The sequence below is a fragment of the Eptesicus fuscus genome, chromosome 20 (assembly GCF_027574615.1).
Source record: "Eptesicus fuscus isolate TK198812 chromosome 20, DD_ASM_mEF_20220401, whole genome shotgun sequence".
In the NCBI taxonomy this organism is placed as follows: domain Eukaryota; kingdom Metazoa; phylum Chordata; class Mammalia; order Chiroptera; family Vespertilionidae; genus Eptesicus; species Eptesicus fuscus.
The window spans coordinates 1,840,628-1,864,887 of NC_072492.1; the positions used below are offsets into that span (position 1 = coordinate 1,840,628).

Genomic DNA, 24,260 nt, shown 5'->3' on the forward strand with positions numbered 1-24,260 from the left:
TCGAGGCGACAAGAACATTCTGCAACTGGCCCCAGCGCCCAGACCGGGATCTTTTCACTTTCAACTCTCATCAGCACCAAGTCACGGGCCTGGGCAACAGCTGTGACTGCAAAGATGCCGACAAACCAGGTCAGCGCTTAGCTCCGGACCTCACAGCCCACAGCCTGACACAGCCCACAGCCTCCGCTTCCTGGCCGTGCGGCTTTAGTCGGGCAGCTCAGCATTTGGAACCGCAGACGACCATTTGTAACGTGAGACCAGCAACACGCAAGGCTGTCGTGAGGGTTAAATAAGGGCCTGTGAATCGTGCTTGGTCAGCGCCAGGCAGGGTGGTACCAGATGTGCTGGCTGCCATCACGGTGCCCATGACCTGCTTCAGCTGCCTGCACCCCGTCTTCAGAGCAGAGGGAGTGAGGGGTGAGGACAGGCCGGGAGCTCAGGAGGCGGGGACTCACCGGAGGCTCTGAAAGCAGGGCTGTGGGGGTGCCTGTATCAGATGAGTTTGGCCAACCAAGCCTGGCTCCCAGACCAGCATCACCTGGGAGCTGGCTGGAGGCGGAGCCCGCCCCAGGCCTGCGTTAATATGCACATCCACGTTTGAGAGACAGTGACTTAGAGAACCTTGAAGGTCACGGTCCAGACAGATCCCTGGGGCTTTCTTACTGGAAGAATTAGAGGAGGGAGGAGAAAGCAAAGAAAGGAAGTGAAGGAGAGATGCTTCTCAGAGAACATGGCTGAGAACATGGCGTTTGCCCAGCTCAGCCGCTCACAGGCCTGGTGGGGAGCCCACGCACCAGACGGGGGCCTGTAAAGGCAGCAGGCAGGGGTGGCACCTGCATCCACAGGGGACCAGGACCCACCTTCCTGGGCCACCTCTGCTGGCACAGACGGCAGCCGGCAAGCCTAAGAAAGCTGCTCTTCTTCTCGGTAGCAAAGTATGCTCACTGCCTGCCAGCTCCCATGGCCATCCTGACTCTGAGCCTGCAGGGACTGGGCACGGCCCGAGTGAGCCCTCACCGCCAAGTCCAGCTCACTCAGGGCCACCATCTCTGAGTTAAGGCAAAGGCGGGCACAGCGGTGTCTGAACTCCCTGGCCTCCCGGCAGGTGGTCTGCTGCACTGTGGCCCTTGGGTGAGTGGGTCAGTCCTGCAGGCCACGCCAGGCATGGCTGTGGGCACGGTCCTGGCGCTGCCCCCCACCGGACGTGACCACGGTTCCTAGCCTCTCCGTGAGCTCAGGGACTCCTTCAGAAAGCCTCACTGGCCCAGCAGAGGCGGCAGCTGTCCCTGTGTGAGGAGGGGAAGGCCGCCAGGGCGCAGCAACACCTCTGGAGGTGCCGTGACTCAAACCCCGGCAGCCGCAGCCCAGGGCCCTGCTACAGCCACGCCCTGCCTGGACGAGTCAGAAGCAGCAGGGTCGCAGCCTAGGCAGTGGCTGCCACCAAGTCTCAGTTGTACCTGTTACTATCTTGTAGCCCAGCTCCTTCAGGGCCTCAGCCAGCGCCCTGCAGTTGGCCACCACCTGGTGCTGGTACACGCGGAACTCTGGCGTCATGGCCTGCTTCAGAGCCACGGCCACCCCTGCAGGGGAGACAGCGGTTAGGAGGCAGGACGGAGCAAAAGACAGGCTGAGACTCAAAAACCTGGTTCTGTTCAGGCTTGTTTTTCGCTGTCACGGAAAGGGGTGGATGGCATCCCCCCAAATGACGCATGTTTTTGACCCTACAACGCCCTGGCCACGCCGCCAGACCTCTTCTGGTTGAGGATGTGCTTTTCAGGCAGCCGGTCTCCCAGGTGGGGGGTTTGGTGCCGGGAAGGTTTCACAGGAGAGCTGTTCTAAGCAAGGCGGAGCTGGCAGGCAGTCCTCTACGCTCCAGGTATGAAAATGCCGCTGAAAGCTGGGGCGCTGATGCCAAATCATGCAGCCCTTCCAGATCAGATTCTAGGTGAGGGTGCAGGCCTGTGCACCTGCACGTCCTGACTTTTCTGGTACCTGTGTTCAATCCTGCGGCTGTTTGCAGGGCACAGTAATGGAGGAGAATGCGAAACGCAAGTGCTGCGTCCCGCCAGAGGCTCCAGTCAGTGTGGCTGGAGGCGGGCGATGCCATCCTCTGAGGGCGGAACAAACTACAGATGCTGAGCTTGCGGGCGTTAGACCTTTGTCCTGGGCTCTTCTAGCAACTGCTTTGTTCCAAAGAAGAGAGTGGAGTAACTGAGGTCGTCACAGGTTTCTGAGCCGCTTGTACAGAGAGGGAATCAGTCAAGGACTGCTTGCTGGGGGTGCTGGAACCGGGTCCAGGAGCCACGGGTGCGGCCCCAAGGCCAATGGTGCTAGGATCCTACACAGGTGCCCCTCCCCCACAGCTCAGGGGAGAGGCATTTTGTCCTTGCCATGCCTTCTTCCAGCCGTCCAATCCCTCCCCCAATGCTTCTTAAAGAGCTCCACATAGACTGGCCTGACTCAGCTTCCCCGAGGGCGGCCACACACGTCCCTACCTCGTAACGGTCCCCAATTCCCTGGGCTTCCTTGTTAGCATCTCCTAGACGGGGACATCCCTCTCGTGTCTCCCCAGTGTGGAAGTCCTGGCACGACTTTGGTGGACAGGTGAGGGGGAGTTAGGGGCCACGAGTGAACAGAAGTGGGACTGACGACATGGGGCTGCTATGGATGAAGGGACACCCTCAAGGGCTCGGGGTTGGGTTTCTTGAGGTCCTACCAGCAATGGCATGGTTGTGGGGCCCTCCCTGCAGCCCTGGGAACACAGCAGAGTTGATGAGCGACTCCAGGTTGTACAGGATCTCTTTGCCGGTTTTGGGATCCGTGCTGCGCACTCCTGGATGAAGAAAAAGATCAGAATGGGAAAACAGATGGGCTGTTTTCTCCGCCTGGACTGACCCAGACTGCGGAGCTGTGGGCGCTACTCCTGGAGGTGAGACCTGCATGACATGGCCACCAGGGGCCGCCAGGGGCCGCCGGCACAGAGTTCTTTTGGTGAATTGCCATGTTTCTTCTAGAGAAAGACTCCCGGTAATCAAGCTGTAAGGCATCGATGTACAAGTCATAGCGCCCGTTTATCGTATCAGTAAGGAACTTCTCTCTCCAGCAGTGGGATGCTTCCAGCCCACATGTATGTGGATGCCCCCATATTTTGGGATTCCCACATGTGGGAGAGCCGTGTGGGCCTGTGCAGGGGCCCGGCGTCCGCAGAGAAGCCACCCTCGGGAGGTGGGGTCTCTAACCCCATCAGCAGGTCCTCCCTGGCCCCGCCCGGCACACCCTGCAGTCCTCTCCGCGAGCTGCGGTGCCCGGGGCAGGTAGCCCTCCTCCCGCCTGGTAGCCCTCCAGCGGGCAGAGAGGGCGCCGGCTGCCAGCTGGGCAGCCTACCCTTCCACAGATGGAATGGAATGATGAACATTTCCCTCAGAGACTGTCCCAAAGAATACGCCTTGGGCATATCTCCTCAAAGAAGTGCCAGAGAGCGTTCTGCCAAGATGCCTACTCTGAGGAGACGAGACTCATGTGGCTACAGACGGGGACTAGGGCTCCTTTTGGAGAAGAGTTAATAATCAGGACTAGAACACTGATGTGTCCAGAGCAGGGGTCCTCAAACTTTTTAAACAGGGGGCCAGTTCACTGTCCCTCAGACCGTTGGAGGGCCGGACTAGTTTAAAAAAAACTATGAACAAACTCCTATGCACACAAAATAAGATAACAAAACATATCTTATTTTGAAGTAAAAAAAGAAAACGGCAAAAACACCCGCATGTGGCCCGCAGGCCGTAGTTTGAGGACGCCTGGTCCAGAGAGCTTCTCGTGAGCCGGAACGGTCTCAGCACTTTACCTACCTTAACCCGTTGCATCCTCACCGCAGCAGCCAAGGCCGGCGCTGCTGGTCCTGCCCCGGAGCTGAGGGAGGAGGCAGAGGTTCACCGCCGGCCCAGGCGCAGCGAGTCTGGGGCACGGCCAGGACTTGTCCCGCTGGCTGAGCCGACAAACAGGCAGCGGGGAGGGCAAACACCTGCCAGGCGGGAGGGGGGCTGCCTGCCCCGGGCACCGCAGCGCACGGAGAGGAATGCAGGGTGCAGAGGCGCCCACTGCACACGGGTGCGCCGGGCGGGGCCAGGGAGGACCTGCTGATGGGGTTAGAGACCCCACCTCCCGAGGGTGGCTTCTCTGCGCACGCCGGGCCCCTGCACAGGCCCACACGGCTCTCCCACATGTGGGAATCCCAAAATATGGGGGCATCCACATACATGTGGGCTGGAAGCATCCCACTGCTGGAGAGAGAAGTTCCTTACTGATGACTTGTACATCGATGCCTTACAGCTTGATTACCGGGAGTCTTTCTCTAGAAGAAACATAGCAATTCACCAAAAGAACTCCGTGCCGGCGGCCCCTGGTGGCCGTGGCCAGCCACGCAGTCTTCCTTTCCCTCCGGCACCCGCCGCACGAGGAGGCCGCCCGGCACGATGCCATCCTCCTTTCCCGGGTCCGACAGCTGCGCTGCAGGCTTCTCTCCGGGTCCCCCGAGCAGCCTGTCATCACCCTCAGTGGCTCTCTCAGATCCCAGCGTCTTCAAGGCATCCCGGGTCAGTTCCCCCGGCCCCGTAAGTGGACGTGAACGCCCAGAGGGGAGCCCGGCCTCCCGCACAGCCGCCCGAGGAGCACACCTCGCCTGTAGAAGATCATGCCGGCGCGGCAGCCGCGCAGGGTCTTGTGGGTGGTGGTGGACACCACGTGGCAGTGTTCGAAGGGGGAGGGCACCACGCCAGCCGCCACCAGCCCGCTGATGTGTGCCATGTCGGCCATGAGGTACGCCCCGTTGTCATCGGCAATCTTCCGCAATCGAGCGTAGTCCAGGTTTCGGGAGTAGCAGCTGGTTCCTAAGGTGGCAAAGGCGACCCTGCTGTCACAGATATCCGCAGCCCACTGCGGCCCGGCGACAAGTGGCCTCTGGATCGACACATCTGAAAGCCTGGAGCCTTCTCCCTCCACAATCAGAGAACAGAAATGAAGGGTGTTCTCCAAAAGCATCTTGTGTCAAGGCAGCCACTCTGATCTCTGCCTCTTCGATGCCCTGGGGTGGGGACAGCCCCCACCTAGGACGCCACCCCCAGTTAGTCAACGATGAACATTCCTAGATGCTTCTCCGGGAACAGCCTCGGACCGATCCACCAGGGCTAATTGTGGCAAAGTGGACATCGGTCCTGAGAGAAGGATGTACTTAGACCCAGAAGCTCAGCCATCCCAGGCAGAACCCAGCAGTGAGCCAGGACGGGGTGAGGAGCAGCGTCCCGTCTCCGCTTTGCCAGAGGCCCGGGACTGGGAACTACCACCCCGGCTTCCCGCCCGCTCGTCACCTGCGATAATCAGCTTCGGGTGGAAGAGGCGGGCGTTCTCCTCCAGCTGGTCGTAGTTGATGTAGCCAGTGTCCGGGTTCACCTGTGGGAAGCCACGGACACGCAAGCTCAGGGGCCCGTGCCTCTCCCCCCGGGACTTGCACTGGCCGTCAAGGGTCAGAAGACTCCTTCCACCTGCCCAAAGCTGTCTGCTCCTCTCCGCCATGAAGGCAGGAAGATGCCCAGGCCAGGACTTGAGGGTGAGGTGGGGTACCCCTCATTTGGCCTGCCTCTGTGGTGCAGACAACCAAGTAGCACTCACAGACCCACGAAGGCCTGAGGGGTTTGGGGGAAAGTGAGCCCCTCCCCAGGGTTCTCCGGGATGAGGAGGAACTAGAAAGCCCCTGCAGAGAGCAACAGGAGTGAGGTCAGCAGGCAGCACAATGCAGGTGCCCAGGCAGCTGCTTTCAGGAAGGAGACAGAGCGCCCACAGCAGCTCCTTCAGTCCCAGCCCGGGGAGGCCAGAGAGAGGAAGTCGTGGGATTAGGACACCTAAGAGCTGACTTCCCTCACCGCTTGTATACCTAGGTCCCAGGAAATCCAAGACTCGAGAAGCAAGCTACTGGAACTAGTAACTGCATTTAGTGAGGTCACTGGATGTAGGATCAAAAGCCAATTAAAAAATCAATTATATTCATATCTATGAGCAGCAAAAATCAGAAAATGAAATTTTAACATTATATCATTAGTTTCAAAAGCCATAAAATATCTAACAAAAGATGTGCAAGACCGCTACCCAGAGCATTATCGAGAGAAATGTAAAAGCACTCAAAAGGGACAGAATGCAGGCTGTGCGTGGGGAGGGACAGTGTGGCAGCAGAGCGGGCGGGGGAGAGCCGGCTGGGACCGGCCGCTGCGGGCGGTGCGGGCCTGCAGGGCAGCGAGGCCTTCTAACACGTGGCGCGAGGTCAGCTGGATGCCACCGCAGCCACCACTGGCCTCCAGAAACCAATTCAATCCAGACGGAGTGCAGACGGCAGGACAACATTTCTCTTTTTGGGCAACACGTTTCTTAGTAAGTTCAATTTACTGAAGTTATGTTAAAGCATTTATGCTAAGGGCAAGTAAAAATAATCACAGGGGCCGGTGTGGCTCAGTGGCTGAGTGTCATCCCATGCACCAGGAGGTCACGGTTTGATTCCCGGTCAGGGCACATGCCCAGGTTGTGGGCTCGATCCCCAGTGTGAGGCGTGCAGGAGGCAGCCGATCCATGTTTCTTTCTCTTGGATGTTTCTCTCTCTCTCTCCCTTTCTCTCTCTGAAATCAATAAAAATGTATTTTTTTAAAAATCTCAGGGGGTTACTGTAGGAAAGTCTTAGGGGTGTGGGGGGCATGGGAGCCCTCGGGGAGGAGGTGGTGAGAAAGTTCTCGCGTGAAAGTCCCACCCCGTGGAGGGAAGGATTTGTTTGGGGTTAGGTGGTCACCCTTTCCAAATTAAAAAAATGCTTTCAGTTCAACACAATCACAGATGTGTGTGCGCAAGGTTCTGGTCTGGAAAGCAGGCTGAAAGACCATTTGTGTTTTTGTTTTAAGGATGTAGCTGAATCTTTCTTAGTTACCTAAACTCAGCAAAGAAACTGTTAACTGAAAAACCAATGGCTGATCCACATTAAAAAAATGGACATCATTCTAAAAAATTTTAGAGGACATAATTACCCAAAAAAATCAGTTTCTACTCTCTCCCTGCACTTTTTGCTTTTGAAACTTGTGGGATATTTTTAAAGTGTTTTTTTTTTTTTTTTTTAAATTTCGAAAATTCGGCAATAACACAGCTCCTGGAAGAATTCACAGGCATGTAACCAACTGCCCTGCGGCCAGAGCAGAGTGGAGGCCTCGGACCGGAGGGAAGGGGCCCCTCCTAGCACAGGCCCAGCGGGAGGAGGTTCCTTAGTCACGGGGGAGAGTGACAGCAGGTGCACGTGATTTCTCCGGAGACGGACCGCCTGGCCCGTGGCGGAGGTGCCCGGTGTGGAAGTCCCATGGGGGCAGTGCTGAAAGGCTGGGCAGAAAGCAGCCTGATGGGTAACAGTTGCTGCTGAAGGCCCATCAGGTTTGTGTCCTCCTGCCTGACCACCAAGGCCGGTGCCCACAGCTGCCCTCCAGCAGGTGAGCCAGCCAAGCTGGCCAGGGTCCCGGTCCCAGCCACTCCACAGCGACAGGCCCAACACCGGGCTGGTCTCCGTGTGTCCACAGGACTGCAGCCTGCACAGTGCGTGTCCAAGATGAGGGTGGCTGTGGGGTGACTGGGGTGCAGCCCCAGGCTTGCTAATGCCAGGAAGACTTCCATAACAGCAGACATTGGGCTGAAAAGCACAAGGCTCCCCAAAGGCCCCTTGAAGGTCAAGAACAAGCCCACGGCTCCTCTGCCACCATGCTCTCCTGGTGAAAGAAACCAGGAATGGGCTTTTGTGCTCCCCGCGCAGACAGAGCATTGTATTACTACTGTCCCGTTTCACATTCCACGTTCAAGGCCAGCACTGGCCAGTGCAGATACTGCCACTGGAAACACTAAGGCTTTCCATGGAAAGAAATGAGCCAGCACATGCCCTCAAAAAGCACATGGCCCGTCCGGGTAGCCCTGTAGGTTAGAGCACGGTCCTGATACGCCAAGGTTGCGGGTTTGATCTCTGGTCAGGGCACATACAAGAAGCAACCAATGAGCGCACACATACGTGAAACAACCAATCGATGCCCCCTCCTCTTTCTCTCTTCCTCAAAATCAATGGAAAAAAAAAAAGCTTATGTGCAATTACTAGAACTGAGACAAAGGCTAATAAAACAGCAAACAGCCCTAGCCAGTGGATAGAGCGTCGGCCTGCAGACCGAGGTTCCCAGGTTCAATTCCGGTCCAGGGCACGCACCTTGGCTGCAGGCTCCTCCCTGACCGGGGCCCTGGTCAGGGCGCGTGAAGGAGGCAACCAATCGATGTGTCTCTCTCACATCGATGTTTCTGTCTTTCTCTCTCTACTACTCTCTCTAAAACTCAATGGGAAAATATCCTCAGATAAAACACAAAGCAAAACAGCAAACAATCAAGGACATGCAACATGCTAAAAGACGCCTCCGGAACCCCCACTGGGGACCCAGCCCCAACCGGGCATGTGCCTTGACCAGTTCATAGGTCAACACTCAACTGAGCCACACCGGCCACGGCTGCCTGCCCTCCCTCCCTCCCTCCCTCCCTCCCTCCCTCCCTCCCTCCCTCTCCCTCCCTCCCTCCCTCCCTCCCTCCCTTTTTTCTTAAATATGTTTTTGTTGTTGTTAGTCCGCACCAGAGGGTATTTTTCCATCGCTTTTCAGAGAGAGTGGGAGGGAGGGAGGGAGGGAGGAACATTACAGCGATGTGAAAGACACACTGTGTGCCTCCTGCACGCGTCCCAACGGGGTGGGGTTTGCACCCAAAATCCAGGTACGTGCCCTTGACCGGGAATCGAACTGTGAGCACAGGCCAACACTAACCACTTAGCTCCAGACAGAGCTAAATGTGTTTTATTGTCTTTTGTGGGGGTTTTTAGAGGCGGGGAGAGGGGGGAGAGAAACATATTTGGTTTCCTCCTGCACACTGCGACCAGGGACTGAATCTAAGGCCTGCGGACGTGTCCCGACCGGGATCACCTCAGTGTACGGGAGGACGCTCCACTGAACCCCGCGGGATCACCTCTGTGTACGGGAGGACGCTTCACTGAACCCCACGGGATCACCTCGGTGTACGGGAGGACGCTCCACTGAACCCCGCGGGATCACCTCAGTGTACGGGAGGACGTTTCACTGAACCCCGCGGGATCACCTCGGTGTACGGGAGGACGCTCCACTGAACCCCACGGGATCACCTCAGTGCATGGGAGGACGCTCCACTGAACCCCACGGGATCACCTCAGTGCATGGGAGGACGCTCCACTGAACCCCGCGGGATCACCTCAGTGCATGGGAGGACGCTCCACTGAACCCCGCGGGATCACCTCGGTGCACGGGAGGACGCTTCACTGAACCCCACGGGATCACCTCGGTGCACGGGAGGACACTTCACTGAACCCCACGGGATCACCTCGGTACACGGGAGGACGCTTCACTGAACCCCACGGGATCACCTCGGTGTACGGGAGGACGCTCCACTGAACCCCGCGGGATCACCTCTGTGTACGGGAGGACGCTCCACTGAACCCCGCGGGATCACCTCGGTGTACGGGAGGACGCTTCACTGAACCCCACGGGATCACCTCTGTGTACGGGAGGACGTTTCACTGAACCCCGCGGGATCACCTCGGTGTACGGGAGGACGCTTCACTGAACCCCACGGGATCACCTCGGTGCACGGGAGGACGCTTCACTGAACCCCGCGGGATCACCTCGGTGTGCGGGAGGACGCTCCACTGAACCCCGCGGGATCACCTCGGTGTACGGGAGGACGCTCCACTGAACCCCGCGGGATCACCTCGGTGTACGGGAGGACACTTCACTGAACCCCGCGGGATCACCTCTGTGTACGGGAGGACGCTCCACTGAACCCCACGGGATCACCTCAGTGTACGGGAGGACACTTCACTGAACCCCGCGGGATCACCTCTGTGTACGGGAGGACGCTCCACTGAACCCCGCGGGATCACCTCTGTGTACGGGAGGACGCTCCACTGAACCCCACGGGATCACCTCAGTGTACGGGAGGACACTTCACTGAACCCCGCGGGATCACCTCTGTGTACGGGAGGACGCTTCACTGAACCCCACGGGATCACCTCGGTGTACGGGAGGACGCTTCACTGAACCCCACGGGATCACCTCGGTGTACGGGAGGACGCTTCACTGAACCCCACGGGATCACCTCTGTGTACGGGAGGACGCTTCACTGAACCCCACGGGATCACCTCGGTGTGCGGGAGGACGCTTCACTGAACCCCACGGGATCACCTCAGTGTACGGGAGGACGCTTCACTGAACCCCACGGGATCACCTCGGTGTACGGGAGGACGCTTCACTGAACCCCACGGGATCACCTCGGTGTACGGGAGGACGCTTCACAGAACCCCACGGGATCACCTCAGTGTACGGGAGGACGCTCCACTGAACCCCGCGGGATCACCTCTGTGTACGGGAGGACGCTCCACTGAACCCCGCGGGATCACCTCGGTGTACGGGAGGACGCTCCACTGAACCCCGCGGGATCACCTCGGTGCACGGGAGGACGCTTCACTGAACCCCGCGGGATCACCTCGGTGCACGGGAGGACGTTTCACTGAACCCCGCGGGATCACCTCGGTGCACGGGAGGACGCTTCACTGAACCCCGCGGGATCACCTCGGTGTACGGGAGGACGCTCCACTGAACCCCGCGGGATCACCTCAGTGCACGGGAGGACGCTCCACTGAACCCCGCGGGATCACCTCGGTGCACGGGAGGACGCTTCACTGAACCCCGCGGGATCACCTCAGTGCACGGGAGGACGCTTCACTGAACCCCGCGGGATCACCTCAGTGCACGGGAGGACGCTTCACTGAACCCCGCGGGATCACCTCAGTGTACGGGAGGACGCTCCACTGAACCCCGCGGGATCACCTCGGTGTACGGGAGGACGCTCCACTGAACCCCACGGGATCACCTCGGTGTACGGGAGGACGCTTCACTGAACCCCGCGGGATCACCTCGGTGTACGGGAGGACGCTCCACTGAACCCCGCGGGATCACCTCGGTGTACGGGAGGACGCTCCACTGAACCCCACGGGATCACCTCGGTGTACGGGAGGACGCTCCACTGAACCCCGCGGGATCACCTCTGTGTACGGGAGGACGCTTCACTGAACCCCGCGGGATCACCTCTGTGTACGGGAGGACGCTCCACTGAACCCCACGGGATCACCTCGGTACACGGGAGGACGCTTCACTGAACCCCACGGGATCACCTCTGTGTACGGGAGGACGCTTCACTGAACCCCGCGGGATCACCTCTGTGTACGGGAGGACGCTCCACTGAACCCCACGGGATCACCTCGGTACACGGGAGGACGCTTCACTGAACCCCACGGGATCACCTCTGTGTACGGGAGGACGCTTCACTGAACCCCACGGGATCACCTCGGTGTACGGGAGGACGTTTCACTGAACCCCACGGGATCACCTCTGTGTACGGGAGGACGTTTCACTGAACCCCGCGGGATCACCTCAGTGTACGGGAGGACGCTCCACTGAACCCCGCGGGATCACCTCGGTGTACGGGAGGACGCTCCACTGAACCCCACGGGATCACCTCTGTGTACGGGAGGACGCTCCACTGAACCCCACGGGATCACCTCGGTGTACGGGAGGACGCTTCACTGAACCCCGCGGGATCACCTCAGTGTACGGGAGGACGTTTCACTGAACCCCACGGGATCACCTCTGTGTACGGGAGGACGCTCCACTGAACCCCACGGGATCACCTCTGTGTACGGGAGGACGCTCCACTGAACCCCACGGGATCACCTCGGTGTACGGGAGGACACTTCACTGAACCCCGCGGGATCACCTCAGTGCACGGGAGGACGCTCCACTGAACCCCACGGGATCACCTCAGTGTACGGGAGGACGCTCCACTGAACCCCACGGGATCACCTCGGTGCACGGGAGGACGCTCCACTGAACCCCACGGGATCACCTCTGTGTACGGGAGGACGCTTCACTGAACCCCGCGGGATCACCTCTGTGTACGGGAGGACGCTTCACTGAACCCCACGGGATCACCTCTGTGTACGGGAGGACGCTTCACTGAACCCCACGGGATCACCTCGGTGCACGGGAGGACGCTTCACTGAACCCCGCGGGATCACCTCGGTGTACGGGAGGACACTTCACTGAACCCCGCGGGATCACCTCGGTGTACGGGAGGACGCTTCACTGAACCCCACGGGATCACCTCGGTGTACGGGAGGACGCTTCACTGAACCCCGCGGGATCACCTCGGTGTACGGGAGGACGCTTCACTGAACCCCGCGGGATCACCTCTGTGTACGGGAGGACGCTCCACTGAACCCCGCGGGATCACCTCGGTGCACGGGAGGACGCTTCACTGAACCCCGCGGGATCACCTCGGTGTGTGGGAGGACGCTTCACTGAACCCCACGGGATCACCTCAGTGTACGGGAGGACGCTTCACTGAACCCCACGGGATCACCTCAGTGTACGGGAGGACGCTTCACTGAACCCCGCGGGATCACCTCAGTGCACGGGAGGACGCTTCACTGAACCCCACGGGATCACCTCAGTGTACGGGAGGACGCTCCACTGAACCCCGCGGGATCACCTCAGTGCACGGGAGGACGCTTCACTGAACCCCACGGGATCACCTCAGTGTACGGGAGGACGCTTCACTGAACCCCGCGGGATCACCTCAGTGCACGGGAGGACGCTCCACTGAACCCCACGGGATCACCTCAGTGCACGGGAGGACGCTCCACTGAACCCCGCGGGATCACCTCAGTGCACGGGAGGACGCTTCACTGAACCCCACGGGATCACCTCGGTGTACAGGAGGACGCTCCACTGAACCCCATGGGATCACCTCGGTGTACGGGAGGACGCTCCACTGAACCCCACGGGATCACCTCGGTGTACGGGAGGACGCTCCACTGAACCCCACGGGATCACCTCGGTGTACGGGAGGACGTTTCACTGAACCCCACGGGATCACCTCGGTGTACGGGAGGACGCTTCACTGAACCCCACGGGATCACCTCGGTGTACGGGAGGACGCTTCACTGAACCCCGCGGGATCACCTCTGTGTACGGGAGGACGCTTCACTGAACCCCGCGGGATCACCTCTGTGTACGGGAGGACGCTCCACTGAACCCCACGGGATCACCTCGGTGTACGGGAGGACGCTTCACTGAACCCCACGGGATCACCTCAGTGTACGGGAGGACGCTCCACTGAACCCCGCGGGATCACCTCGGTGTACGGGAGGACGCTTCACTGAACCCCGCGGGATCACCTCAGTGTACGGGAGGACGCTTCACTGAACCCCACGGGATCACCTCGGTGTGTGGGAGGACGCTTCACTGAACCCCGCGGGATCACCTCGGTGTGTGGGAGGACGCTTCACTGAACCCCGCGGGATCACCTCGGTGTGTGGGAGGACGCTTCACTGAACCGCACGGGATCACCTCGGTGTACAGGAGGACGCTTCACTGAACCCCGCGGGATCACCTCAGTGTACGGGAGGACGCTTCACTGAACCCCACGGGATCACCTCGGTGTGTGGGAGGACGCTTCACTGAACCCCGCGGGATCACCTCGGTGTGTGGGAGGACGCTTCACTGAACCCCGCGGGATCACCTCGGTGTGTGGGAGGACGCTTCACTGAACCCCACGGGATCACCTCAGTGTACGGGAGGACGCTCCACTGAACCCCGCGGGATCACCTCGGTGCACGGGAGGACGCTCCACTGAACCCCACGGGATCACCTCGGTACACGGGAGGACGCTTCACTGAACCCCACGGGATCACCTCGGTGTGTGGGAGGACGCTTCACTGAACCCCGCGGGATCACCTCGGTGTGTGGGAGGACGCTTCACTGAACCCCGCGGGATCACCTCGGTGTGTGGGAGGACGCTTCACTGAACCCCACGGGATCACCTCAGTGTACGGGAGGACGCTCCACTGAACCCCGCGGGATCACCTCGGTGCACGGGAGGACGCTCCACTGAACCCCGCGGGATCACCTCGGTGTACGGGAGGACGCTCCACTGAACCCCACGGGATCACCTCAGTGTACGGGAGGACGCTCCACTGAACCCCACGGGATCACCTCTGTGTACAGGAGGACGCTCCACTGAACCCCGCGGGATCACCTCGGTGTACGGGAGGACGCTCCACTGAACCCCACGGGATCACCTCTGTGTACGGGAGGACGCTTCACTGAACCCCAGGGGATCACCTCGGTGCACGGGAGGACGCTTCACTGAACCCCGCGGGATCACCTCTGTGTACGGGAGGACGTTTCACTGAACCCCGCGGGATCACCTCAGTGTACGGGAGGACGCTTCACTGAACCCCGCGGGATCACCTCTGTGCACGGGAGGACGCTCCACTGAACCCCACGGGATCACCTCTGTGTACGGGAGGACGCTCCACTGAACCCCGCGGGATCACCTCGGTGTACGGGAGGACGCTCCACTGAACCCCACGGGATCACCTCTGTGTACGGGAGGACGCTCCACTGAACCCCACGGGATCACCTCGGTGTACGGGAGGACACTTCACTGAACCCCACGGGATCACCTCGGTGCACGGGAGGACGCTTCACTGAACCCCACGGGATCACCTCGGTGTACGGGAGGGCGCTTCACTGAACCCCGCGGGATCACCTCGGTGCACGGGAGGACGCTTCACTGAACCCCGCGGGATCACCTCGGTGTACGGGAGGACGCTTCACTGAACCCCGCGGGTCCGGGCAGCCTGATTTTCTTAAAAGGATAACAGTGTGTCTGACAGTCAGCCACGCGAGCAGTGCACGGCTACCTTTGCTCTGATGGGACGTATGGAAGGGACCAGGGACGGCCCACGGAATGAGCCACGAGGTGAGTTCCCGGCACGAGGAAGCAGCATCAGGTGCACAGGGTGTACCGTGAGCAAGTGTGCACGCCGCCTCTCTGTGCCACCTCTCTACGCATCTTCATGGAGAACTCCCTGCGCCCCCAGGAGCCATGGGTCTCACATGCAGCTCCACTTTTCTCTATGTGATTTAGAGAGAGGGAGAGGGAGACACCGGTTTGTTGTCCACCCATTCATGCACTATTGGGTGCCTCCTGTATGGGCCCTGACTGGGGCTGGAACCCTCACCTTTGGCATAGCAGGATGATGCTCTAACCAACTGAACTACCCGGCCAGGGCCTTACATGCTTTTTTTTTTACCAAACTGTTTATAATGACAAGGGCCCCACATAAATATGTGCCGGTCCCACGATGGGCATGGGGCCTGGCTAAGGAGGCTGACGAGGTGCTGATGGGGCTGCTGGCTGCGGCGGAGCTCCGGCTGCAGCTGCTGTCACTGGGGGTCCAGCTGGGGGACCTGGTATTGGGAGCTGTCACTGCCCCGAGTTCTGGAGCAGCTGGCAGTCCTGCTGTGGCAGGAACCCCCTACACAGTTGCCTCCCCAACCGTCCCTGTGCCGCAGATCAGCCCCTCGGTGTTCCACCCCAACCGCCCCCAGCCTGCCCTGTGTGCCTGAGGAGTCCCCAGGGCAGGGAAATGACGAATGGTGAAAGTGGGGACTTCCTGTAGTGCCAGGTGAACAAAACTCATGCCTATCGGTGCAGCCACACACTGGCGGCTTTCTGAGGAGACAGACCATGGGGCTGTGGAGAGAGAGGCACTCTTACCTTATAGGGCATGGATTCAAAAAAGATGGATGTAGCAGAGATTTTCTTCTTGTCTGTCATGAACCCGTGGGTCAGGTGGCCTCCGTCAGGCAGGTCCAGGCCCATGATGCGCCCATGGGGTTCCACCAGGGCGGTGTACACTGCGAAGTTGGCAGGGGAGCCTGGACCGGGCAGACCAGAGGGGTACAATTGCTTCTGCCCATGCGGCACCTGGCAGGACCCCAAGCTCGGCCACCAGGCCATCACCCAGAAGTGGCCAGAACAGACTTGGCCATCACAGGGAACAGAGAGATGCTCCGTCTCTGACTCCATCAGGTTCAAATCTGTGTGGCTCCCATGGCTGAAGGCTAGCGGCCTGCTCCAGACATGCCAGTCACCAGAGGAAGTCTGCGGGGCCTCAACTCTGCTTTCTTAAGATGGGTTTGAGGGTTAGGGCCCCATCTTCTCGACCAACAAATCTTTCCTTACTCCAAACTCTGAGTTTGGGCCTTTCAAAGTGTGGGGCACGCGGACCTCGGACTGGAAACAATGATGCCTTCCTCCAGCCCCCCGAGGTCCCCCACACCAATCCCTCTGAGAGTGAGGGAAGGGGAGGGTCAGACAGCGCACTATCCTTGAGGGGCTAGAACAGCGGGAGCCAAGGCCATGGAGAAAGACAACCACGACAGGAGGGGCTTTTTCTAACTTCTGAGGATGAGCAGGCCTTCTCTTAGGCTCCTCTCCATGAACACTGGCCCAGGCCTCTCTGGACCTGGTAGTTAGTTACCCGAGTAGGGCTGGACGTTGACCCCCCAGCACTGGGGGTCCAGACCGTAGACCTGCAGCGCTCGCTTCTGACAGAGGATCTCCAGCTCATCGATAAACTCAGTCCCGCCGTAGTACCTGCGTGAGAAGAGCAGACTTAGGGCCTCTCTGGCAGAGGCCAAAGAACTCCGCGCAGGACGGACCAGGAGTGGAGCCTGGTGTGAAGCCACGGGATCGCCTCCTTCGGTGCCCCGCTCCGACCCTGAGTCAGCGTCTCCTCATCTACGAGGAACCTGACGTGAGCTACAGGGCCAGCCTGGCATTAGCATCGTGCTGAGTGAAACAAGCCCGTTCCGGCACCGAGTGCCCTTACGTAAGGCACCAAGAACAGTCACATTCACAGACACAGGATGTGCAATGGTGGTTGACCGGGGGGTGGGTGGAGGGAGAAGTAGAGGGTATTGGCATTTCTAATAAAATTTTACTTCTCATTTAATAATAACGTATCAAAATTTCTCACATATTTATGTTTTTTATTGGTATACATACTAATAAGCATAATAACTCAATCCAGAAGAAATTTTTAACATGTAGGCCTTATGGTCACAAAAAGCTTTGAAATTTTTTAAATTAAATTTTTAAAATTAAATGTTTATATTTTTTAGTTATAGTAAACGTCACATAACATAAAATTTACTATCTTAACCATTTTTTTAAAAAAATGTTTTTATTGATTTTTAGAGAAAGAAGGGAGAGGGAGTGAGAGACAAACATCAATCAATTGCCTCCTGCATGCTCCCCCACAGGGACTGAGCCAGCAACAGGGGCATGTGCCTCCACCGGGAATTAACCAGCGACCCTTTGGTGCAAGGGACGATACTCAACCAACTGAGCCACACCTTCCTGACCATTTTTAAGCACACAGTGCAGCAGTGTTAAGTGCCTCATGTTGGTAAGTACTCACATTGTTATACAGCAGATCTCTAGAACTTTTTCATCTTGCGAAACTGAAACTCTACACCCGCTGAACAACTTCCCATTTCTCCCGCCCCCTGCCCCTAGGAACCACCATCTACTTTCCATTTCTATGATTTTGACTACTCTAGGGACCTCATATAAATGGAGTCCTATAGTATTTGTCTTTTTGTGACCAGTTTATTTCACTTAGCATAATGTCCTCAAGGTTCATCCTTGCAGCATGTGGTAGGATTTCCTTCTTTTTTGTTGTTGTATGTACTAGAGACCCAGTACATGAAATTCAGGCATGGGGGGGAGCGCGGGGGGGAGTCCTTCAGCCTGGCCTGCACCCTCTCTCAATCCGGGACCCCTTGGGGGATGTCTGACTGCTGGTTTAGGCCTGTGGGATTGGGCCTAAACCGGCAATCAGATATCCCTCTTGCAATCGGGACCGCTGGCTCCTAACTGCTTGCCTGCCTGCCTGATCACCCCTAACCACTCTGCCTGCCTGCCTGATGCCCTTAACTGCTCGCCTGCCTGCCTGATTGCCCCTAACGGCTTGCCTGCCTGCCTGATTGCCTCTAACTGCCTCTGCCTCAGCCCACGCCGCCAAGGCTTAGTCTGGAAGGATGTCCAGAAGGTCGTTCAGCTGTCCAGTCTAATTAGCATATTACACCTTTATTATTATAGATAGACCACCTTTGCTTATCTACCTGTCCATCAATGGACACTTGGGTTGCTCCCATATGTTGATTACTGTGACCAATGCTGTTATGAACATGGTGTACAAATATCTGTTTGATTCCCTGATTTCAATTATATTGGAATATATACCCAGAAGTGGAATTGCTGGATCATCTACACTAATAAAAGAGAAACATGCAAATTAACTATCACTCCGTTATGCCAAGCCACGCTCACCAGCCAATCAGAAGTGAGTATGCAAATTAACCCAACAAATATGGCGGTGGCCACAGAGCTGGAGTCAGCCAGAGGCTTGGGTTGCCCCTGGCAATAGAGAAAGCCAAGCTTCCCGCCCGCCCTGGCTGGCCTTGGCCTCTGCTCAAGGCTACAAAGTTTCAATTATAGAAGATAAATACATCCTAGATACTTGCTTCCAGCCGGCCCTGGCCTCCGCTCAAAGAGGCGCTGAAAAAGAAAAAGAAAAAGAAAAAGAAAAAGAAAAAAAGGAGGGGCTGGGACCTTGGGTCACCGGGGGGTGATCAGGCCAGGATGGGACAGCAGGGGCTGTTGGGGGTAAGCAGACCAGCAGGGGGGCCAGTTGGGGGTGAGCAGGCCGTCAGTGGGTGTCAGTTGGAGGTGATCAGGACAGCAGGGGGGGGCAGTTTGGAGTGAGCAGGCCAGCAGGGGGGCATTTGGGGGTGAGCAGGCCAGTGGGGAGGGAAGGGGGGCGAGCAGGCCAGCAGGGGGGGGCAGTTGGGGGCGAACAGGCCAGCAGGGGGGGGGCAGTTGGGGGTGATCAGGCTGGCGGGGAGGAATTTTGGGGCAAGAAGGCCGGTGGCAGGGGGCAATTGGGGGCGAGCAGGCTGGCAAGCAGAGTGGTTAGGGGCGATCATGCAGGCAGGCAGGCAGGTGAGCGGCTGAAGCCAGCAGTCCCAGATTGTGAGAGGGATGTCCAACTGCCAGTTTAGGCCCGATCCCTGTAAACTGGCAGTAGGACATCCTTCGAGGGGTCCCAGATTGGAGAGGGTGCAGGCCGGGCTGAGGAACACCCACCCCCATGCACGAATTTTGTGCACCGGGCCACTAGTATAATTATATTTTTCATTTTTTGAGGAACCTGCATACTGTTTTCCACAGTGGCTGCACATTTTACATCCCTACCAACAGGGCACAAGGGCTACTCCTCTTTAGTCTCACCAACACTTGTTTTGTGTGTGTGTGTGTGTGTGTGTGTGTGTGTGTGTGTGTGTGTGTCTGCAGTAGCCATCCTAATGGGAGTGAGGGAATAGCTCGTTGGGGTTCTGATCCGCATGTCCCTGATGTTCAGTGATGTTGAGCACCTGGTTCATGTGCTTGCTGGCAGGGGTTACAGTTTAATGGGTACAGAGTTTTGTTTATACAAAATGAAAAAGTTCTGGAGATGATGGTGGCGATGGTTGTACCATATTGTGAATGTGCTTAATGCCACTGAACTACACACGTAAAAAGGAAAATTTTCTATTATGTATATTTTACCACAAAAAGGAAAAAAGGGTGAATGAGGGGTTTTTACTCACAATAAGGCAGGTTAGTAGGGAACTAGGGAAGTTCCTTGGCAAGTGGGATGGGGAAACAGACAGAGAGCTGAACAAACTGGCCAGCAATCCACAGCAGATACAGAGAGCCGTGGGTGATTAGCAACGGGCAACACTGGTGTGGACTTGCCCCCAGGTGGCCGTTCCTCCCCTGGCATAATGCTGGTCATGCAGTTTAAACCCCTTGCCCTGGGGCTGACCAATTAGTGGAGACCACGACCCTGAAAGGGTTTAATTCCTCCCCTAAATGCCCAGCCTCTAAACCCTCCAGGAGGGACCCAGCTGCACGCTCCCTCCCAGGAGCGCGCCCATGCCTTTCCCTTCCCCTCAGGTGGGCACCTCCTACACTCCTCGGGACCCCACAAGACTTGCAACCAGGGGTGCAATGGGCAGCGGCAGCTCGTCCTGTCTCACCCTCCGATCTGATCCTGTCTCCGAGGCCCCTTTTCTCTGACTCCTCAGTGAACGGAGCAGCCCCCCCAGGCTCTCCTGCTGCTTCCATCCCGGCCCCTTCCTGCCTCACTGCCCAGCTTCAATAAGCATCCCGCAGAGTCACCTGGACGCACGGCGTGAACTCTTCCCTGCACCCCGTCAAGAGCCACACACTACCGGCCGGCCCCGGGCAGATCTGCTCCGGGTCAGGTCCCGCTTTCCGGTAACAACACTTCTGATGTCAAATGTGAGGGGGTTTTCCTCACACCATCCAGGTCTGACACCCACCAACCACCCCACAATTCAGTTCAGCCGTGCCCACCAGCGGGGCTGCCCCGCTCCGAGGCTCCGGGCTCAGCCCCCGGCCGCCCCCTCCAGAGGCTGTCACAATGGCCGGTCCCAGGCCGCTCCCTTCTTTCTGACAAACTGGGATTCCTACCACCTCCCTCACGGTCAGTAACTCACCAAAGTGACCCACGGAACTCAGGACAGCACTTCACTTACCCTCACTGGCCAGATGCGTGGGGCGAGGTGCGGGGGAAGGGTTCGGCGCTCCCTAGCCTCTCCAGGACTGCCCCTCCCAGCACCTCAACGGTTCACCGACTGGGAAGCTCTCCGCCTCACCGCGCTGGGTTTTCACAGGCTCCCCTACGAGGTGACCGATCAAATCACTGGCCATTGGTGGTGAACGCGGCTTCAGCCCTCTCAGCATGCCTTGGTCTTTCTGGCCACCAGCCCCATCCTGAAGCCATCTGGAGGCCCAGCAAGGGTCACCTCTTAACATCAACTCAGGTGTGTTCATTATGAATAAGACATTCCTATCAGATTCCAAGAGTTTTAGGAGCTCAGGTGCCAGAACCAGGACAAAGACCACATATTTCTTATCATAACACCATTGGAAAGCATCTGGATCCGTCCCAGCTGCACTACCTGTGTGCGAACTTGAAAAGTCACCGAATCTTAGTGAGTCTTCGCTCTCCCGTCCTTACAGCACGGAGCACGGCCCCCCTTTCCCGTAAGGATCAAAGGAGACAGTAGTTGTGAAAACACCCAGTGACCTCCTCGAGGTACCATGCAAACGCCGGTCATTCACAGAAGGAACACATCCCTTACTCTGGTGTCTGGCCGTTCCACAGGGAGCTGCAGAGCTCCTCAGGATGGAATGCCAGTTCAACTCCCAAAGTGACCCTTCTTTTTCGGTGTCCTTCGGGACACAAAAATACAAATTTGCAAAACCATACGTCCGAGTCTGTAATCATCACTTTGTCCGGTGATGACTGTAAAAGCATAATTTCTCCGGGTTCTCCGGGTGAGGGAGCTGACCCAGATCACCGCCCATGTAAACCCAACATTCGTAACGCAGAAACGCTTCCGTGCAGCAGGTCAGTGTCCACGCCTGAAACCACTCTGATTGCTCACACGCAACAACCCCCTCCCATAGCATCACTCAGAGTACCTGCTGACCTTTCCTGGAGGCTCACCCTCAGTTCAGCAGCTCGCACCCCTTTAGCGGACTGGCCAGCTCGTCAGGAAAGCCCCACAGGAGCTGTTGGTGACCCTGAGCGTAGCTGCTCTAGAACACGGCGCTCTCACAGGGCCCGGCGTAGACGTGTGTCGGACCGCAGGAACGGACAGGAGCCCGCGGGGCCTGCGCTCTGCAGACTCAGTGCCTCGCCCACCCTGCCGGAAGCAGCGCTCAGAGAGCATTCACATACCTCTGGCCAGGGTACCCCTCAGAGTACTTGTTATTCAAGCAGGAGCCCAGGGCCTCCAAAACGGCTCGGCTGGCGAAATTCTCCGAGGCGATCAGCTCTAGTCCAACCCTCTGCCGGTGACTTTCCTTCTTGATGATGTTGTAAACCTGAAGAGAAGAAAACAGACAGAAACATTTGGACCTCTAAGCTCAACGTTCTACTCTGATCAAAGCAATGACTGAGGAAAGAGAAGAGCCATGTTACAGGCCATATTTTGCCCTCAGAGGTTGACCAAACTCAAAAAACCAAACTCAGAGTCTACTTAAAATAAGCACCTCCCCTCATTTTTAACTCTATACCATCTTATCTTTAGTTTTACATTTCACCAAGTTTTCCCCTCCCTGATTCCTTGCTTCTCTTCCTTAAGATAAGCTTCCTTAAACGATGGTTAGGCCAGGCTGGTGTGGCTAAGTGGTTGAGCATTGACCTATGAACCAGGAGGTCACAGTTCAATTCCTGGTCAGGACACATGCCCAGGTTGCGGGCTCCATCCCCAGTAGGGGGCGTGCAGGAGGCAGCCGATCCATGATTCTCTCTCATCATTGATGTTTCTATCTCTCTCTCCCTCTCCTTTCCTCTCTGAAATCAATAAAAAAATATTTTTAAAAACACATTAATAAAAGATGCTTCTTGGTGTCTGAATGTACTCCTCTGAACTGTAAGAAAAGGTCAAATCTCAGTGACCTTCCCCGTCCCTCCCGAGCACCCAGCACAGCTCTCCGCACATGCCTGGAAGGGCGTTTAGCCCTGTCAGCTGCGGCCTCTAAGTCTGGCCTCTTGTGCTAACTGCAAGGCTGTTCTGAACAAAGGGCACTTAGGGTTAGAACTAGAAAGTAAACAGGAGACTGGGATTTCAGGACCCCCACGAAGACCCCACCACCTCACCTCGACGTCGCCGTCTTTCAGGGGCTGTGCCAGCATTTTGTCATGCGAGGACCACAGGTCAGCATTCTCGGGAGCCCTGCTCACCGCAGTCGCCATTGCACTGGTTCAAAGTCGCCTCAAAATGGAAGAACTTCCAACATTAATTTTAGTCAAAGCTCAGTGCAACCTGTTAGTTCTCTGAGTTGCTAAAGCACCGACACTATTTTTCAGCCCCTCCCTCAACTGCTTGGCAAATATGAAAATATTCTATTGCAACACCACCATGTGGGACTTCCGGTTCTGCTCTGAACTGCGATGTCAGCTTGTTATCCAGTTAGTGATGAGCACATCCCATCCCCAGGAGGCCTGACCCCGCGGACAGAGCCCCGCGCGGCCGGTTCTCAACTAACCTCTCCTGTTACGGCTCTCTCTCCAGCTACACTAACCTCCTGGAAGGCAAGGGCTGTGTGTTACTTTTATTTTTTTAAATCTCCCACAGAATTCAGTGCAGCCATACATGAAGTACTATTTGCCTGAACAACGAATTACTGACTTAAGTGTTATTTTTTCCATTTTTCAAGTAATGAAAATGAGGCTCAGAGAAGTAAAGCATCTCTGCCCATGGCTGCACACAAGTTGGCCATGAACGTCAGACTAGAAACCCGAAATCATACGCTCTCTTTACCCACAGGGTTCCTGTAGAAACTGCCAGTTAAATCATGCACTGGCTTACCTACAAACTGCCCTGTAAGAATTATAGATAGAAAAAAAAAAAAGAACTGTAGCTCAATATTTTTCATCAGAAAACTGTATCCCATCAAAATGCTGGGAAATGTATGTTTCTACAAAGAACGAGAATTTGTGACCGTGGCATCTCCCCTGGCGATGAAAGTTTAAATATTCCCAGGAACCAACCTCCCCCAATCAACAGCCGCAGCTTTTCCGTGGTGCTCCATTAACTTGGTAAGCTTTCATCTAGAAGGATTCATGGCGCCTGGCCGGTGTGGCTCAGCGGTAGCGCTCAGCCCATGCACTGAAGAGTCCCGGGTACCATCCCCATCAAGGGCACATACCTGGATTGCAGGTGGATCCCAGGCCCAGTCAGGGTGGTTTTGGGAGGCAACCAATCAATGTGTGTCTTTCTGACATCCGATGTTTCTCTCTCTTCCCCTCCCTCCCTCCTACCCTCTTTAAAAATCAATGGAAAAAATATCTTGGGCGAGGATTAACAACAACAACAATAAATTAAAAATAAAATAAAATGATTCACCGACAACTATTTCCTCAGGCCTCTGTGCCGCCATGGCATTGCTATTGGGAACACAGTTGTGAGCCCAGCAGCCTGGGCCCTGCTGTCAAGGGCCTTCCCTGGTGCGGAAGATGAGGAGCAAAGTGAACAAGGTACTAAATGCAGACGGATAAAATGAGAGCGCCACGAAGGACGAGAGCTGGGTGCTGGGGAGAGTGGGGCTCACTGTGGACGCGGAGGCAGGGGCCTATCCTA

General features: G+C 57.1%; 1 protein-coding gene across 1 annotated transcript in view; it reads right to left on the reverse strand.

Moving 5' to 3' along the window:
- Window positions 1–24,260, reverse strand: part of SHMT1 (serine hydroxymethyltransferase 1) — a 32,082-nt gene that overhangs the window by 2,481 nt on the left and 5,341 nt on the right. The window contains exons 3-10 of the mRNA XM_054709003.1: window positions 22,778–22,892; window positions 21,854–21,999; window positions 16,514–16,629; window positions 15,748–15,908; window positions 5,361–5,442; window positions 4,671–4,883; window positions 2,717–2,833; window positions 1,458–1,580 (exon numbers count right to left, since the gene is read on the reverse strand). Of these exons, the coding sequence (XP_054564978.1) occupies window positions 1,458–1,580; window positions 2,717–2,833; window positions 4,671–4,883; window positions 5,361–5,442; window positions 15,748–15,908; window positions 16,514–16,629; window positions 21,854–21,999; window positions 22,778–22,873 (1,054 nt within the window). The 5' untranslated portion in view covers window positions 22,874–22,892. The remainder of the gene's footprint in view (window positions 1–1,457; window positions 1,581–2,716; window positions 2,834–4,670; window positions 4,884–5,360; window positions 5,443–15,747; window positions 15,909–16,513; window positions 16,630–21,853; window positions 22,000–22,777; window positions 22,893–24,260) is intronic.